Below are 16,680 nucleotides of genomic sequence, written 5' to 3'. Positions count from 1 at the left end.
AAATCAGTCAACTCAGTGTGAGCAAAAGATCTCTTTCTACAGCAAAGAATCCAAATGGGAAAGAATCATCAGAAACTAATAGGTAAATGTAAGAAAAATAAGTCCATATTTATATTTGGCTCCGTATTTATATCTAGCTCTCAAACACACACTCAACAAGACTTACAGGGCACTTTGAGGATGGAAGAGGGAGAAGACAAAGAGAATGAACATCGAAAACGTCTTTCAGCTTATACTGAATGCAATCTATAAATTTCCATCCAAACAGGAATAATATATATGGAACAGTAATGCAAGAAACGTACTATTTTCTGCTGGTTTATATAAATAGATAATTCTGAAAGGGTTGGGGGCGGGGGGAGCATGTACTTAAGTATCAGATGGACATGAGGACTGTCATTTAACAAAGCTAGGCAGAGACATTTGAAAAGACAAAGGCATCTTTTGCAAACACAGTGACGTCAGTAACCCCCACTGTGGATGTCGCTATGCTAACAAGTACTCTTTTGGCAGCTTAGCTTATGCTGTTCAGGGAAACTAACTACGCTAGCAGGAGAAAAAACAAAAAAGTCTTTTCTTAGTACATGCTGCATCACTCAGAAGAAACAAAGGCTCTAGCACACACAGCTGACAGTGAAAGGATAGAAAAATGATGCTCTTAAACATGGGAGAGCAGAGAAATCAGCGTTTAGGGTAAAAATGATAAATCACTACGTTGGTGGATATTAGCATCTACAAACATAAGCAAGGAATCAGTACTCATAGATACCACTTAACTGCAGTGATACAATGTGGAATGAGCAAGATGTTTTGCTAATCCAGAGAGGTTGTTTGATACCGTATGTTGAGTCATAAGCTTTTTATTTTTTTTATTTGTTTTTTATTTGAGTCATAAGTTCCTCACTGACTAAAGTATTTGTGTTTAATAACGTACCTATCAAAATAATTAAACTTGAATTTACTATCTAGGTGCAGTTAAAACAAAAGTGTTTAGAAAGGAGTAATTACAGTTAACTAATATGATCAAATAATATTTGCCCTTCCCAGCAGTTATGCATCAGAAGGGCGTTTTACTGCTGACTGCAGATCAGTTCTAAAAGAAATGGTTACATTTTTTATTTTCTTAACTCAGTATCTAATTTCTGTATTATGTGGCTAACTATAAGTGGACAGTAAGAGTATTTTATGGAAAACTGGGCACAACTCCTACAACATTTGAAATATCCCTTTTATCTTTTTTCTCTCCAAGGAACTCAACATCCTCAGAAAAATAAAGATACAGATTGTAGCTCTGAAATTGTTTAAAGCTGAAACATTCAATTTAACAGACTGTTGGGTTTCAATTTCCAGAGTATTATAAGCAGTGAAGTACCTTGACTTGTAGATGTAAAGAACTATATTGTAAAAACTCTGACTTATGATTGGGCAATTTATATTAACAATTACTTAAGAGTGGCTCAGCATCAGCTTGCATAATCACAGAATCATAGAATGGTTTGGGTTGGAAAGGACCTTAAAGATCATCTAGTTCCAACCCCCCTGCTGCAGGTAGGGACACCGTCTACTAGACCATGTTGCCCAAAGCCCCATCCAACCTGGCCTTGAACACTTCCAGGGATGGGGCATCCACAACCTCTCTGGGCAACCTGTTCCAGTGCCTCACCACCTCACAGTAAAGAATTTCTTTCTAAAGAAAGAAATTAACTCTTGTTCTGTCACTACACTCCCTGATAAACACTCCCTCCCCAGCTTTCCTGTAGGCCCCCTTCAGGTACTGGTAAGCCGCAATTAGATCTCCCCGGAGCCTTCTCTTCTCCAGGCTGAACAATCCCAACTCTCTCTCAGCCTGTCCTCACAGGAGAGGTGCTCCAGCCCTCTGATCAGTTTTGTGGCCCTCCTCTGGACTCGCTCCAACAGCTCCATGTCTCTCCTGTACTGGGGCCCCCAGAGCTGGACGCAGGACTCCAGGTGGGGTCTCACAAGAGCGGAGTAGAGGGGCAGGATCACCTCCCTCGACCTGCTGGTCACGCCTCTTTTGATGCAGCCCAGGACACAGTTGGCTTTCTGGGCTGCAAGCGCACACTGCCAGCTCATGTTGAGCTTCTCATCAATCAATACCCCCAAGTCCTTCTCCTCGGGGCTGCTTTCGATCCATTCCTCGCCCAGCCTGCAGTCGTGCTTGGGATTGCGCTGATCCATGTTCAGGGCCTTGCACTTGGCCTTGTTGAACTTCATGTGGTTCACACGGGCCCACCTCTCAATCTTGTCAAGGTCCCTCTGGATGGCATCCCTTCCCTCCAGTGTGTTGACCACACCACACAGCTTGGTGTTGTTGGCAAACTTGCTGAGGGTGCACTCGATCCCACTGTCCATGTCAATGACAAAGCTGTTAAACAGTGCCGGTCCCAGTACCGACCCCTGAGGAACGCCACTCGTCACCATTCTCCATTTGGACATTGAGCCGTTGACCACAACTCTTTAAGTGCGACCATCCAGCCAATTCCTTATCCACCAAGTGGTCCATCCATCGAATCCATGTCTCTCCAATTTAGAGACAGGGATGTCATGTGGGACAGTGTCAAATGCTTTGCACAAGTCCAGGTAGATGATGTCAGTTGCTCTTCCCTTGTCCACCAATAAATATTTAAGTTTTTAGTAAATCTATTCTACCCTAAGTATCTAGTCTGTTAGAAAACTGTATTCAGTACAATGTTAGAACCTCTAGAAAAAACAGAATTGAGAAAGGCAGGCACAGGCTGAATTTGACTGAACCAACATCACTTATGCTTAGAGCTATGTGCATGCCAAACTTTAGGTTACTTCGAGATGAGGTAATACAATACTTAATACTTAACAGATTTTTGCAGGGCAGAAACAGTATTTCTTCTGGATAAGATCATATCCTGTTACATGGTTCATTTTAAGAACTGGTTTGATAGCCAAAAGATGGATTTTTTTAGAAAACAGATGTCTGAAGGATTTTCTTCCTTATTAAAGCTAACAGACATGAAAGTCTTCGAGACTTCACTGGTCTTGAAATATATCTTCTCTCAAGTAATTATTTCAAGACTACTAACAAACTTTTCAAAGAGGCCACATCTACTTCTGTTTCGTTCTAAAGTTTCTTGCCTGAATTAAAACAAGATAGTGTTACATAAAGTGCAAATACCAAATGAAGGTCATTTCACTGGTTCAAAGAGATTCAGAATGGCCCACTTCAGTATTATTCCCACTACAAAGTGCTTATACAATCAATACATGACTTTTGTTGAAGTAAAGTGGGTCTGATTTGGTTTACCCATTTCTCCATCTGCAACCTACCACAGCTATCTGTAATACGCTCACAATGCAAACCAAAACTGATTTTTCAGATTAAGTTTATTTTTCACTAAGCTAAAGGAGATATTTTATTTTGTCAAGGTAACATCCTTCTTTTAAGTACAACCTCTTAAAAGCTCTGAAAAGAGAAATTTTAAGGTGGGAATGTTACTAAGTATCTACTTGCTTATGCTCTGTCTCACTCTGCTCATCCTTTCCCCCTATCATCTACTGTTCCCAAACATGAGGAGGGTCACAGGAGACAAAGAACATAACGTCTTCATATATAATGTGAAATCTTACATAATCAGATCAAATTTCATTGTGGTAAATGGACCTACCACTCAGGTTCTACAACCTGAAATCTTTTATTTTCAGCAATTTTGGGAAAAACAAAGATGACAGCTGAGTGGTTGAAGTACATGTGTCATTCTGCCATAGTACAGAGAGCAATGTATTTTTCTATTAAACTATTTCACTATGGTGTCCAATGCAAAGCATGAAATACTTCATATACTATCCATATATTTAAAGGATATTAGAGACAAGAGCTAAGATTTCAACTTTTTGTTTAAGATTAGTGACTAAATGGTTGCACAGGTGCAAATTTAAAAGTGTTCCTAGTTTACAGTTATCCTTCTGAATGTTCTATACGTTGGTGTGAGTTTCACTACATTTGACTAAGTAGTTCATAAAACATTAAAACATGTAAGACAAAGTATCTAATAATTCTGCATTCCACTTTATACTTCTGCCAGCACCGTACTGGAACACGGAATATGCAAGTGTCAGGAATAAGTTAACAGGAATGACTTGCAAAATTCAGAAAGACTGCTTGTATTTTGACAAGAAGTTCAATGTGCTCACTCTGCTCCAAAAACTGTACCTTTCACCTTCTTTGGTATCTGTGTCCACGGAATTTTTTATTTTTTTAATTTTTTTTAACTTAAAATTTCTCAGCATTGCTGTCATTCATTTAGCTCCAGTGTAGCAGGAACTAAAAGAGTGCAGCAGCAGATCAGGTGACAGCAGCCATCAGCAATAACTTCTGTGCCATCAAGAACGAAGAGGTTTTACGTTTTCTGTTGATGAGGTTTCCATTATAGATGACATGGAGCTGATCCAAAGGACGACATTCAGAGAGAAAATGATTCTTACTGGACAGACAGCAGCAGACAATATTCATTTTCTGAGAACAAAAGGCTTCCAGTGATAACGTGCTTTTCCTTGTGAACATATGGATACATAAAGGATAAGGCTCCGGATCAGGTAAGCATAAATTTGTTAACAGCTTAATGTTGAACAAGAACAGCTCCTCACAGGTTGCCCACAAGTGCAACTGTTTAATTTAGCCAGAAAGTACAGTTGTGAATTTGAGACTTATGACAAGTTTAAGCCAAAGACTACCACCAGTTGAGTTGCTATTGCTGGTCAGTCAGGAGGGCAGGGGCAGTCAAACATGCCTACACACGGTACTTGCCACTGCAACTCTTCTGATGCCGCCAGCTAAAGGAACTAGTCAGGTTTTTGTCCTCTAGCTCTTTACTCTTAAGTCATCCATACTCAGAACAGCACTTACATTATTTTTACTACTTCAAAATTTTATCCAACATTGTTAAATTAGTAAGGGTTCTTCAATATAAGGACAAATTACTTCAGCCAATTTAGATTCTATTTTAAGGTATGCCCTTTCATTTAAAGAAATCAAACTCAGTATATGGAAGAAATACACACTGTTTTGAAAATCCACGTTACCTTTTTACAGGCTCTGTCTGCACAAGTGCTGCATCTGTCATGGCTTTCATCCACAACTCCATTTCCTTCCCTGTATCTGTGCAGAAATAATAGGTCCTCATGTTTGGATGAGCTGCCTGATTGGAAATGACATGGTCATTGCAATAAAAATGTAAGATTCTGTAAAAGAAAAGAGGCAAACAATGTTACTGTATACTTGCTCTAATGTTTTCTGTAATTAGATTTCTGCAAATAATAGTATCACAAAAATAGAGGAATACTTCAATGTTTCTCTGTCACTGCATTCATATTTTCAAAATAATTGCCTATAATTTTCAGTCATAGCTGCTTCTTCATTAATACACTCAATAAAAAGCCATTAAATGTCTTCAATCTATTAAAAACTATCTTGACTATCCATTAATGTAAATTAATATAATTATAATAAATAAGATTTTGGCATAGATTTTTGCAGTCTGAATGACACAGAAAGCTTTAATTTGTACTTACCATAGTAAATAAATTATGTGTTGCTTAGGAGGCCAAAAGAAGATCCAAAAGGAGCTCATAAAACAAACAAAAAAGTCAAGAGAAAATATTTAGCAGAGTGATTTATATCATGATTAAAAAGATTAGCTGTGAAACACTCCTAACAATGATTCATGTAATATTGTGACTTAAGTGATAATAAAACCTTATTTTTATTTACATGCAAAGATACTTCATGTCTAAATAACTAAAGAACTTTCATTGGTGGGATAAGTCTAGCTGCGGATACAGTTTACAATTCTAAAACATCACACAGTATTTAAGATCCATGAAGTAAAAATAAAAGAATAAGTGATATTCATTCATTTTCTTATTCTAGTAATTATGTTTATTTACGTGAGGCTAAATACTTGAATCCTCTGCTACTGTATTATGCAAAAATCAGTCTCAGAAGCTGTTTGTCAATCCTATTTTGCATAACAACTCTGTAAAATGAGCTCTGTTCACTAGGCTTTCAGACATAAAATTAAACTGAAAATTGGATTCCCTTACCTTAAAGGCATATTTGCGGTTAATATGGTCCTCAGGAGAAAGCACAGATATCTGAAAACTAGGTAGAAGTATGCTACCTAGTATTCCTTCTTCTTTCTCATCTGTGAATGTATAGTCTTTGATTAGAGAAACAAAGTGTTTTGACACATAATGCTTGTATTCAGACCCTTCAGTGAAACTCTGTATTTAACAACACAAGACCACTAATGAGAAGTTTACCTTGGAAGAAAATGCGTTAGAGAGTCAGAAAGCCAGACTAGTTTGTTACATAGGTGTTTATACGCAGTCTCAGAAGCGTGCAGTCCCTCTCTGCCAACACGTGCCTCAGAACCCGCATCACACCAGTGTGCGCCCCCAAAAACCTGCTAAGCACTGGGAAATACAGGCCATTGGAATACGGCCACCTTCAACTTTTTTCCCCCCAAGACAGACAAGCATAAAAAAACCTCCTGAGAGTGCCAGCTCTGTAGGTTACAGTACGTGAGCTACCTTATGGAAAACACCACGAACAGCTTCACCTAGAGTTTGCCTGGGGACGAGTCCTTACCTGCACACACCTTCAATGCTGAAAAGTAGACAGAAGTCAAGCCTCTAATTCAGCGACAAGAACAATACCTGCTATCTATTGCCTGCTCAGTAAAAACTGCAAATACTCATTAGAGCAGAAGTATTTTGAAATACTGTGTATGATTGTTGCTCTTTGAGACAATTTGCACATTTCTGTTCTGATATTGAGCACATTAAGCTGTGAGATTGTTATAATTTCCATGAACAGTTTACACTCAATTACATTCTATTTGTAAGAACGCATATGCTTCAGATCATTTGGAAAAAACAAACAAAATTTCCCCAAACCAAACACCTTTTTTCAAGAACATTGGTTTTTTTGTAAAATTTTAGAACAATACAGTACAATAATAAAATGACTTTTTAACTGGAAGGAATAAAAAGCTCTTAAATCCAATTATACTTTAATAAAGGGACAATTGGATGCAATTCACAAAGTCAATCTTAATTGCGTTTCAGATACAGAACTTCTATTCACAACCAGTATCTTAGGAGATTCTCTCCATAACACTTCTCTTAGTTGAAGATACTGGCCACAACAAATTACTCTGTATCTATGAAATTAAGATGAAAACACAGATATTCCAACATTTCAAGCAGGGAAAATTTATACTGTTACAATTAAAATACACGTAAACAGTACAAAAGGACTACCTCCTATACCTGGATTTAAAATTCTTTTCCCAGTTCTTGTTTACTCACTAAATTCTGAAAAACCACAACTTTTGTTTAAGTTATTCATATGGGGAACGCTCTGCCCAGCCATATTAGCATTACATAACGTTAGATGTAAAAATCATGCTTTCCTGGATAGTTACTTAATTGGAGAACTGAGCATAAAACTAGGATTAAAAGATAGAAAAGAAGTGAAGAGAGTGTATTTCCTTTCAGGTACTCAACTGTACTCGTAAGTATGCCTGAAACCATCCCATCTCCCCCCTTCAAATATTTACTCCTTGTTGGCCACACACAAAAAATCTGCCTTTTTTTTCCCTGTCCCAAACGGCATGGCAAATGTTGGGGTTTACTTTATTTGGACTGCTGTTTTGGGGAAAAATTCCCTTCTTCTGCTAGATTATACTCTGACATATGACTATGTCACACCTACCAGTGCCATACAAAAGCATTAAGCATTTTTGTTCCACTGAACAGCTGCATGTCTGGAGGACTTTGGTCTTTGTTAAAGACATACTGCTACATTCCATTTCCAGATTTTGAAAATCTGTTTCCCATCAGACTAGCTTTTATCTACACATCACACTGCCCCATACCCATCTTTACTTGTATGCTGTGTGTGAATAATACAAGACAAAAATAGCAAACCTTCTGTCCAGCTCTAAGATCTTTTATTTGTTGCAACAATAACCTTTCAATATGAAAGCTGGCAGCCTTTTATCCCTCCATGAAACAGAAAAAGAATACTCTCTAAGCTCTGAAAAAATACAATGAAATAATTTTTCTTTTCATCTATAAATTAGATTTAAGCTTTAGCTGCTACCATTGTAATACAATTGTAAAAGTTCAGTAAGATTTACTAACAAAACAAAAAAACAAAACCAAAAAAAGCCCAACCACCACAGTCATGTAACCAGAAACACTGTTTGCAACCTGGGAGTAAGTGCATGGCTCCCCCCTTTCAATTTTTTCAATATCTGAGACAGAATTAACAAAAACATAAAAGCACAGGGTTTAAAGTGCAAGTTTTTTATATATTAGTAGCTATTTCTAATATCTTTAAGACTATCACTATACATGTTTAATTAGTTTATCACCTTTAACTGTTTTCTAGTAAGTGAACAACAGCTAAAAGCTAAAAGTTCATCATGTAAAGAGTTCAGACTATTCTGCTTGTATTTCAGCTTATTTGGCACACTAACATGCAGAAATGAAAAAGTAAGATTATAGAGCTGTTTGGATTTATTTTATTTGTTATTGGTTTTGCTTATTGCTTTTTTCTTTTATTTTGAGATACTTCACGTACAGCACTTTAAGCTATTTTAATCTGATCTTAAGGCAGCTACAAAGTAGCACTTTCTTTAGAACCTTTGCAAGAAGGAGCCTGAAGACTTGTTTAAAATAAGAAAACCCTATAAGAAAGCACAGAGTATACAACAACCACTTAACTAAATGCAGTGTAATTGTATTGCAATCAATGCCTCCATGACTGAAATTATAGCCTAACTCTGACTCAGCAGAGGTTCCTCCAACTACGTATGCTTCTCGGGGTAAAGATAGCCTAATGATTATATTTCAGTAATTCAGAACTTGTTAACTAAAACGGTTACAAAGACAAAGCTTTTGTGTTTCATAAACTGATTTGTCTTGATTAGACTAGAACCGTGCTGCACTTTAATAGAACAGCATTTTAAATTAATCAATCACTGCTTTCAGCATCACCAGCATCAACACCACTTCTACTAATTCTGAAGTCTCATCCTAATCTGAAATCCTTTCTTACCCTTTGCAAGGCTGCAGACAGCCTTAACTGATAGTTTTCCTTTATTTTACCATGCTTTACAGTCGTCTTTGCTCTCAGTCTCCTTTAAACTATTATGGTTGTACACCTTATTTCAGGATTGAATGTTTCCATATGCACAAATCCCATTTGTTTATCCCCTCAGGAGCACTACAGTTAATAATCTGTAATGGTGAAGGAATCAGTTTTCTAACATACATACCTCCAGACTAGAATTATAAGCAGCTAATTTTTCCCATGTAAAATAACTCTCAGGTAGCTACATAAGGCTACTAACAGATTTCTGTGTTCCAAATACAGCAGAGATTTCTACTCATACGGAACTGGACATTTCACTTTATAAGTATTCAGGTACACTGATTAGATTCCCAAAAGGCACGTACATCTTCTTTATCATTCCAAAGGCAGAGTTTCAGCTCCCCTGCACTATCCCTTTCCTATCCCCATTTCAATTACTTCACTTGCATGAAAAATCAGATTTAACTTGGCATATTTAATTCCTAACAACAGAAGCAGTGAGAAAACTACAAACCAGAATTTAATAAAAGAGGTGGCTGTGAAGGGGTTTGCCCTTTGCGTATACCTGACAGGCAGGAAGCAATTATGTGAAATCGGTAATTAAGAAAGAAGGGAGGGGGGAGGAAGCAGCTGGCCTGAATATTGACAGCTATACAACTATTTTGCCCAATAAATTAAGTAGCAGCTTCATTTTCTTACATTTGAGTGGTGTGTCAAAATTTATCTGCTTCCAGTAAAAACAGCAAATGGAGCTTTCCTGAGTGGAACTTACCTCTGTAATAGAAGAGACACAGATCTGAGAGCACAAACCACCGTTTCTTCCACAACTTCATTCCAGTACTATCCTGTATTAATCAAAGCGATCAAGTAAGAACTTTATGAACTATTACTATTAACAGTCTGAAAGTAAACCAGGTACTATATTAACTGTGATGGTGTGCTAGTAGTTTCTTTCCTTGGCTAAGGTATTTTAAGTATCTTTGACTTCTCATCACAGACTTGATAACCCAGGAAGCCTGAAGTTAACATGATTCAAGAATCAATGAAACAAGAGCCCATTATTTTAGCATGCTAGAGACTACAATCTACAGCTAACAAAAAAAAAAGTACGCTTTCTTTAAAAAAGGAGAAGAGAAAGGTAATACTTGGGGTACATCCTCCTTTGTTTCCTTAAGAAATCCTCTGCTGAGCTTCATCTTCTACTACTCCTCATATATCTAAAGTAAATTTCTCTCCCAAATAAAGTTTATTCCTAAAGCAATTTCATTTTCTTTTATGCTTATAACCAATTTAGATTGCACGACTCAGAATGAAAGACTGCCACCACTACTGCAGTGTAAATAAGCCAGAGCATTGCAGTACACACATCCTAGTAGAATCAGATTTAATGAATATGTTAATATCTGTTCCAAGAAGAAAGGTACGTGTGAATTATCAATATTCCTGTAGTAAACAGGTTTTGTGACAACCAAGAAGAGGGATTCTATAATGAAAAACTATGAGGTGGTGTAGGTTTGGTTTTGGGGTTGTTTTGAGTTTTACTTGAGAAAAGTCAGAATAAATTTTAGTCTCATATTTCAAGCTCTGCTCTTTTTAGGGCGGAGGAAATGAGCTGAAGGAGGGAGAAGAAAGGGTGAAGCAAGCATTAGCTAGGAAATATTATTCATAAAAAGTTAAAAAATCCTTTGCCGCAAACATTTTCAGAAATAGAATAACTGAACACTATAACACCTTCCTTCTGAGGACCTCAAAGTGGTTTAACAAACACTAATGAAGCCTGGAAGCACTGTCAATAGCAGCCAGCTCCTATTTCACAGCTTGTAAGGCAGGCGCGAGGAGGGGAGGCTGCCTTCCTCACCTCACGGACAAGGTCCCTGACTCAGTGGCGGATTAGGGTGCCAGACCTCCAGCCCAAAGGACACTGGCCATAAAAATCAACTGCACAATGTGAAAATGCCCAAAATTCTTCAGTATAAAGAATTATCACAAACCCTCAGACAGACTTTCTGAAGAGGCTGTTACACGACATCACATTTATCCCATCACTCACGGCCACAAGTAAAATTCTACCAGCAATAAGACACGATAGGAATGATCTTTTGGCCTTCTTCAGGCATAGCAGAAAGGCACACAAAATGATTGTGTGGTCCTCATATTTTAAATTTTTTTTGTATTAGTGGATTTACTAATTATTGTTCCCTCTTGATTGCGGTTATGTCATAACATGGTAACAGTATGTTCACAGTAAACACCTTCCAAAAAAAGACTTGACCCTGGACTTAAAAATTAGTAGAAAAATTACAGAAGAACGGCATTACATGCAATGAAACAGCAAACCCCGAGTCAACAAAACTTGCTGTTATCTGTGATTACATAAACACTTTAAGAAAACTATCTTACTATCAAAAAGAAACCTGCAGAAGCTTTCACTGTAAATTTCTTAAGATAGTATCTATTGGTAAACCTCTTGACTAAATTGGCTTTCAATTACTACTACAACATGGAAACATACAGCGACACCTTTTCTTACAAAAAGCAATGAAACATCACAGCATTTAAGTCATTTTACACATAAACCCTGTCCAACAGTATGCATTTGGGCAGTATGGTGGAACTACCAGGCCCAGAGAGTGGCAATCAGTAATACTAGTTGCTAGTGGTCTATCCCAGGGGTTGATACTATCGCCAAGGCTATTTAACATCTTCATTAATGACCTGCCTACTGGGACAGAGTGCACCCTCACCAAGTTTAGAGGTCATATGAACTATGAGCTGATACACCACCAGATGGTTGTGCTGTCATTCAGAGGGACCTCAACAGGCTGGGAAACTGGGCAGAGAAGCATCTCATGAAATTCAACAAAGGGAAATGCTCAGTCCTCCATCTGGAGAGGAATAACCCCATGCACCAGTACACACTGGGGCTGATTAACTAAAACGGAGCTCTGTGGAGAAGAACCTGGAGGTCCTTGTGGACAACAAGCTGATGATGAGCAAGCAACGCACCCTCACAGCAAAGAGGCCAACATCATCCTGGACTGCATTAGCAGTGTTGCCAACAGATGGAGGAAGGACACCTTTCTGTGTTGGGTTTGCATGGCAAGGTTTTGGTAGCAGGGGGGGTCTACAGGGGTGGCTTCTGTGAGAAGCTGCTAGAAGCTTCCCCTGTGTCTGATAGAGCCAATGCCAGCCGGCTCCAAGACGGACCCGCCACTTGCCAAGGCCAAGCCAGTCAGCGCCTCTGTGATCACATATTTAAGAAGGAAAAACAACAGTGAGAGGGAGCTTTTGCAGCCAGAGAGAGGAGTGAGAAGATGTAAGAACATCTGCAGACACCAAGGTCAGTGAAGAAGGAGGGGGAGGAGGTGCTCCAGGCACCGGAGCAGAGTTCCCCCTGCAGCCCCTGGTGAAGACCATGGTGAAGCAGGCTGTCCCCCTGCAGCCCATGGAGGAAGGATGAGGGGGTGTAGAGATTCCACCTGCAGCCCGTGGGGGACCCCACGCTGGAGCAGGTGGAGGCACCTGAAGGAGGCTGTGACCCCGTGGGAAGCCCGCGCTGGAGCAAGCTCCTGGCAGGACCTGTGGACCCATGGAGAGAGGAGCTCATGCCAGAGCAGGTTTGCTGGCAGGACTTGTGACCCCGTGGGGGACCCACGCTGGAGCAGTTTGCTCCTGAAGGTCTGCACCCCGTAGGAGAGACTCACATCGGAGAAGATCGTGAAGGACTGTCTCCCATGAGAGGGACTCCATGTTGGAGCAGGGGAACAATTAAGAGGAGTCCTCCCCCTGAGGATGAAGAAGCGACAGTAACACCATGTGATGAACTGACCGTAACCCCCACTCCCTGTCCCCCTGTGCCGCTGGGGGGGGCGGAGGTTGAAGCCGGGAGTGAAGTTGAGCCTGGGAAGATGGGAGGGGTGGGGGGAGGTGTTTTAAGAGTTGATTTTATCTCTCATTCCTCTACTCTGTTTTGCTTAGTAATAAATTAGATGAATTCCCTCTCTAAGTTCAGTCTGTTTTGCTCGTGACGATAATTAGTGAGTGATCTCTCCCTGTCTTTATCTTGACCCATAAGCTTTTCGTTGTACTTTTTCTCCCCTGTCTAGTGAATGAGGGGAGTGATAGAGCGGCTCTGGTGGGCACCTGGCCCCCAGCCTGGGTCAACCCACTACACCTTCCTCTCTACTTAGCACTAGTGAGGTCTAGCTGGAGCTCTGGGCTCACTGGTACAAGAGAGACATGGACATGCTGGAGTGAATCCAGCAAAGGGCCACAAAGATGATTAAGGGATCAGACCATCTTTCATGTGAAGAGAGGCTGAGAGAGCTTGGACTGCTCAGTCTGGAGAAAGGGCAGCTCAGGTGGCATCTTATCAATGTGTATAAGTACCTGATGGCAGAGCGTAAAGAAGATGGAGCCAAACTCTTCTCAGTGGTGCCCAGTAACAGGACTAGAGGCAACGGGCACAAATTAAGAAACATGAAATTCCACATGAGTAGAAGTAAACTTTTTTACTGTGAAAGCAATCAAACACTGGCAGAGGTTGCCCAGAGAGGTTGTGGTGCAGTCTTCATCTGTGAGGATATTCAAAACCCAACTGGACACAGTCCTGGACAACCTGCTCTAGCTGAGCCCGCTTGAGCAGGGGAGGTTGTGCTAGGTCATCAAGAGGGCCCTTCCAACCATCATAATTCTGTGATTCTGTGATCTTAAAATATAGCTACTGTTTCTTCATTAGTAAAATAATACAATTGTACACTAAAATGGACTTGGTAATATGAACAAAGAGTACAATTTTTAGGAAAGCAACAACTTTGTCCTACTTTATATACTGAATATCCATGGTCTGTCATGAAACAAGAGACATAAACCAGCAAGAATCTTTAAAGCATTCTAGTAAGTTAGTTCAGGTACATAACCATACCTTTTCATACATGTAAAACTCACTACAAAGAACCTCAGAATGAAAAGCGAGATCATCACGAATCTAACTTATTCAGAAGTAGACATTAAAGATAACATAACACTGATACTCATGTGCACAACCACCTGTTCTATAACTCAGACTTCATATTTCAATCAAGTTAATTGATTGTCTCAATTAAAAAATTGAGAAAACATTACTTCAGGAATAGAGTGACTTTTTTTCAAGCTAATGAGTTTAATAGCCCCAAAACAAAGCAAAAAAACCCCTCTCGCCTTTTTGACAACTTTTCTCTCTCAACATTGCATGACAGTATAGGCCACAAGAGTATCTAAACATGGAAAAATCTTCTACTAAACAGATACTTCTGGATCTTTTTATCTGATAGCAATGTTTAAAAACTGACTTATCAACTGCACCCAGAAAGCTAGGTGAGGGTCATACCAGTCTACCAGAGTAGGGACAGTAAATGACAATGTAGATCCAAAACTACATATATAAATTTGGCTCAGCTGAGTTTAAATAACAGGTTCGTAGAGGGTTCTTGGAGGATTTATAAATATATTCCTAATATGGCCTAATCAGTTTTGTTGTTCATTTTTTTCATTGAACTACCCTACTCTGATTTCTTGCAGAGCAAGTGGTCTGGTATTGCAGAATAGCAAATCTACAGCAGGCTGAGTACACTGTCACCAAATTCTAAAGAGCACATACTTCAGATTAGTTTACATTCAATAGGAAAACCTAAAATGAACTCTGGTTTTAAGATTACCATCTCTGAGTTAAGAAAACAGGATCTCTCTTTTCATAAATGAATACATTGCTTCTTTATTTTCAACTTGTTATTGAAAATAATTACTTAAAAAAAATAATGCAGCGTAACAAAAGAAACGTCACAATTTAAAAAACCAGTACGCTGGGCCATACATCCTTTTCCCATTGTCTCAGCATGTCTGAAATTCATTCAGCTGTTCACTACCAACATCTGCCTAGATTTTTCAAGCACTTTGCGTATTTCTGAGAGAAGTATGTATACGTATTATACCAATGTTCTGTACTAGTCGACGCCCTTACTCATTTGTATCAGAATGTTACCCAATAAGTAGCAAATTAATTAAAATACCATGTGTCAGTTCCTCACAGTTTATAGCTTCACTCTGGTATTGCTATCATTGTATTTTATGCAAATGATTGTCTTTTGTACATCACACACCTTACCAAAAAAAAGAAGGGAGTGAAAAGGGGAAGAGTACCTGTTTATAGAGCCAGCCACGTCTGACAACTGGTGCATTAGGATTTCTCTTTATTGAGTTTGATCTCTTTCCGAAATTATGAACCTTCTTTGAAGATCGTGATGTCTAAATTGAATTGAACAGGTTAAAGAAAACATGATATCAGAATCTGTTGAAAAATCATAACACCCTTTCTTGCAGATCTTTTTCTCATACATGTTCCTCTGGGGGATTGCAGAATACAAACTGTATTCCTTTTTTAAATAAATAATTATTATGATGGTTCTGCTGGCTTCAGCATTTCTTTCTTTTTCCTCTGCAGAAAATTTAAAGACAAATCCCAAGACAAGTACTTATTTTTTTTTAACAAGAAAAAGATACATATCTGACCTTCTTATAAAGTAGGCAGAAAGCCTACCAAGCTGTAGAAAGAGAAGTAAAATTAGATGAACTATCATTAATTATGACAAATTACATCACCTGGGCAAGAGAATTCTACTCTTTCCTGCTTCCAACTCTGGCCTAATAAATGAAAACTTGTTCACATTTCAACAAGATATAAGTCAAAGGCTTCTCATTCAGTCTCCCCCTTTCCTAACACTTACTAACTTTTAAAAATTCTTTCTTCCCCTCTCAAGAACCCTTTACTCTATGATCTCTTAGCTGGTTTGAATATTCTTTATTTTCTTTGCTTGCATTAAGGCCTACTTTGAATCTTTTGACCATAAACTCCAGCACTTATATCTGCTGTTGCTTAAATCTTTTATATCCTTACAGCTATGCAATGATTACAGATGACTAAAAGTAATAGAATAAGTCATTTTACATTTTATTCCTCTTCTACTTGAGTAACCAAAAGAAATTGGAAGAGGCATAAAGAAACGTGCAGCGCTTTGCCAATTCAACTTAACTTAATTCTTTTCAGCCCACATTTAGAAAGTTTGTTCTGCAACTGAGCTGAACATTTACTTCTGTTTCAAATTCTCTAAGAATTGGTGCCTCAGAGATCATGTGATGTAATATCGCAAAGTATCTGCAAAAGTGAAGTTCAAGTAAGTTTAAGCCTCTGCTCCAAATCCACCATTTGAACTAAGACAATATAATCCTGTGCTTCAGCTTCCCCATCTCTACTACTGAGACTTATCATAAGGTTATGCAAAGTTCCTAAAGGAGGAAGATGAAACACTCAGTTCTTGTTGCAAATTAGGGTATGGGGTTTCTCTATGGAAATTCTCTCAACACACACCACAGAGCTGAGTTGGGTTTTATACATGCTTCAGAGAGAATTCCACAGTAGGTTACAAATCATAAACTGAAAACTGCAATTTAAAATGATGCACAGCTTTTGTCAACAATGCAATTAACTGAAG

The 16,680-nt window shown here is 38.7% G+C and overlaps 1 protein-coding gene across 18 annotated transcripts in view; it reads right to left on the bottom strand.

Annotated features, from left to right (window-relative positions):
* The window catches only part of PLEKHA5 (pleckstrin homology domain containing A5), a 175,191-nt gene that overhangs the window by 50,050 nt on the left and 108,461 nt on the right, over positions 1–16,680 (bottom strand). For all 18 annotated transcript variants that reach the window (XM_075757884.1, XM_075757831.1, XM_075757763.1 and 15 more), the window contains exons 6-9: positions 15,332–15,436; positions 9,927–9,999; positions 6,094–6,194; positions 5,074–5,189 (exon numbers count right to left, since the gene is read on the bottom strand). In XM_075757884.1, coding sequence (XP_075613999.1) covers positions 5,074–5,189; positions 6,094–6,194; positions 9,927–9,999; positions 15,332–15,436 — 395 coding nt within the window. The remainder of the gene's footprint in view (positions 1–5,073; positions 5,190–6,093; positions 6,195–9,926; positions 10,000–15,331; positions 15,437–16,680) is intronic.

This window comes from Balearica regulorum, chromosome 1, assembly GCF_011004875.1.
Source record: "Balearica regulorum gibbericeps isolate bBalReg1 chromosome 1, bBalReg1.pri, whole genome shotgun sequence".
Taxonomy (NCBI): Eukaryota; Metazoa; Chordata; class Aves; order Gruiformes; family Gruidae; genus Balearica; species Balearica regulorum.
This window is presented reverse-complemented; position numbering and strand designations above follow the sequence as displayed.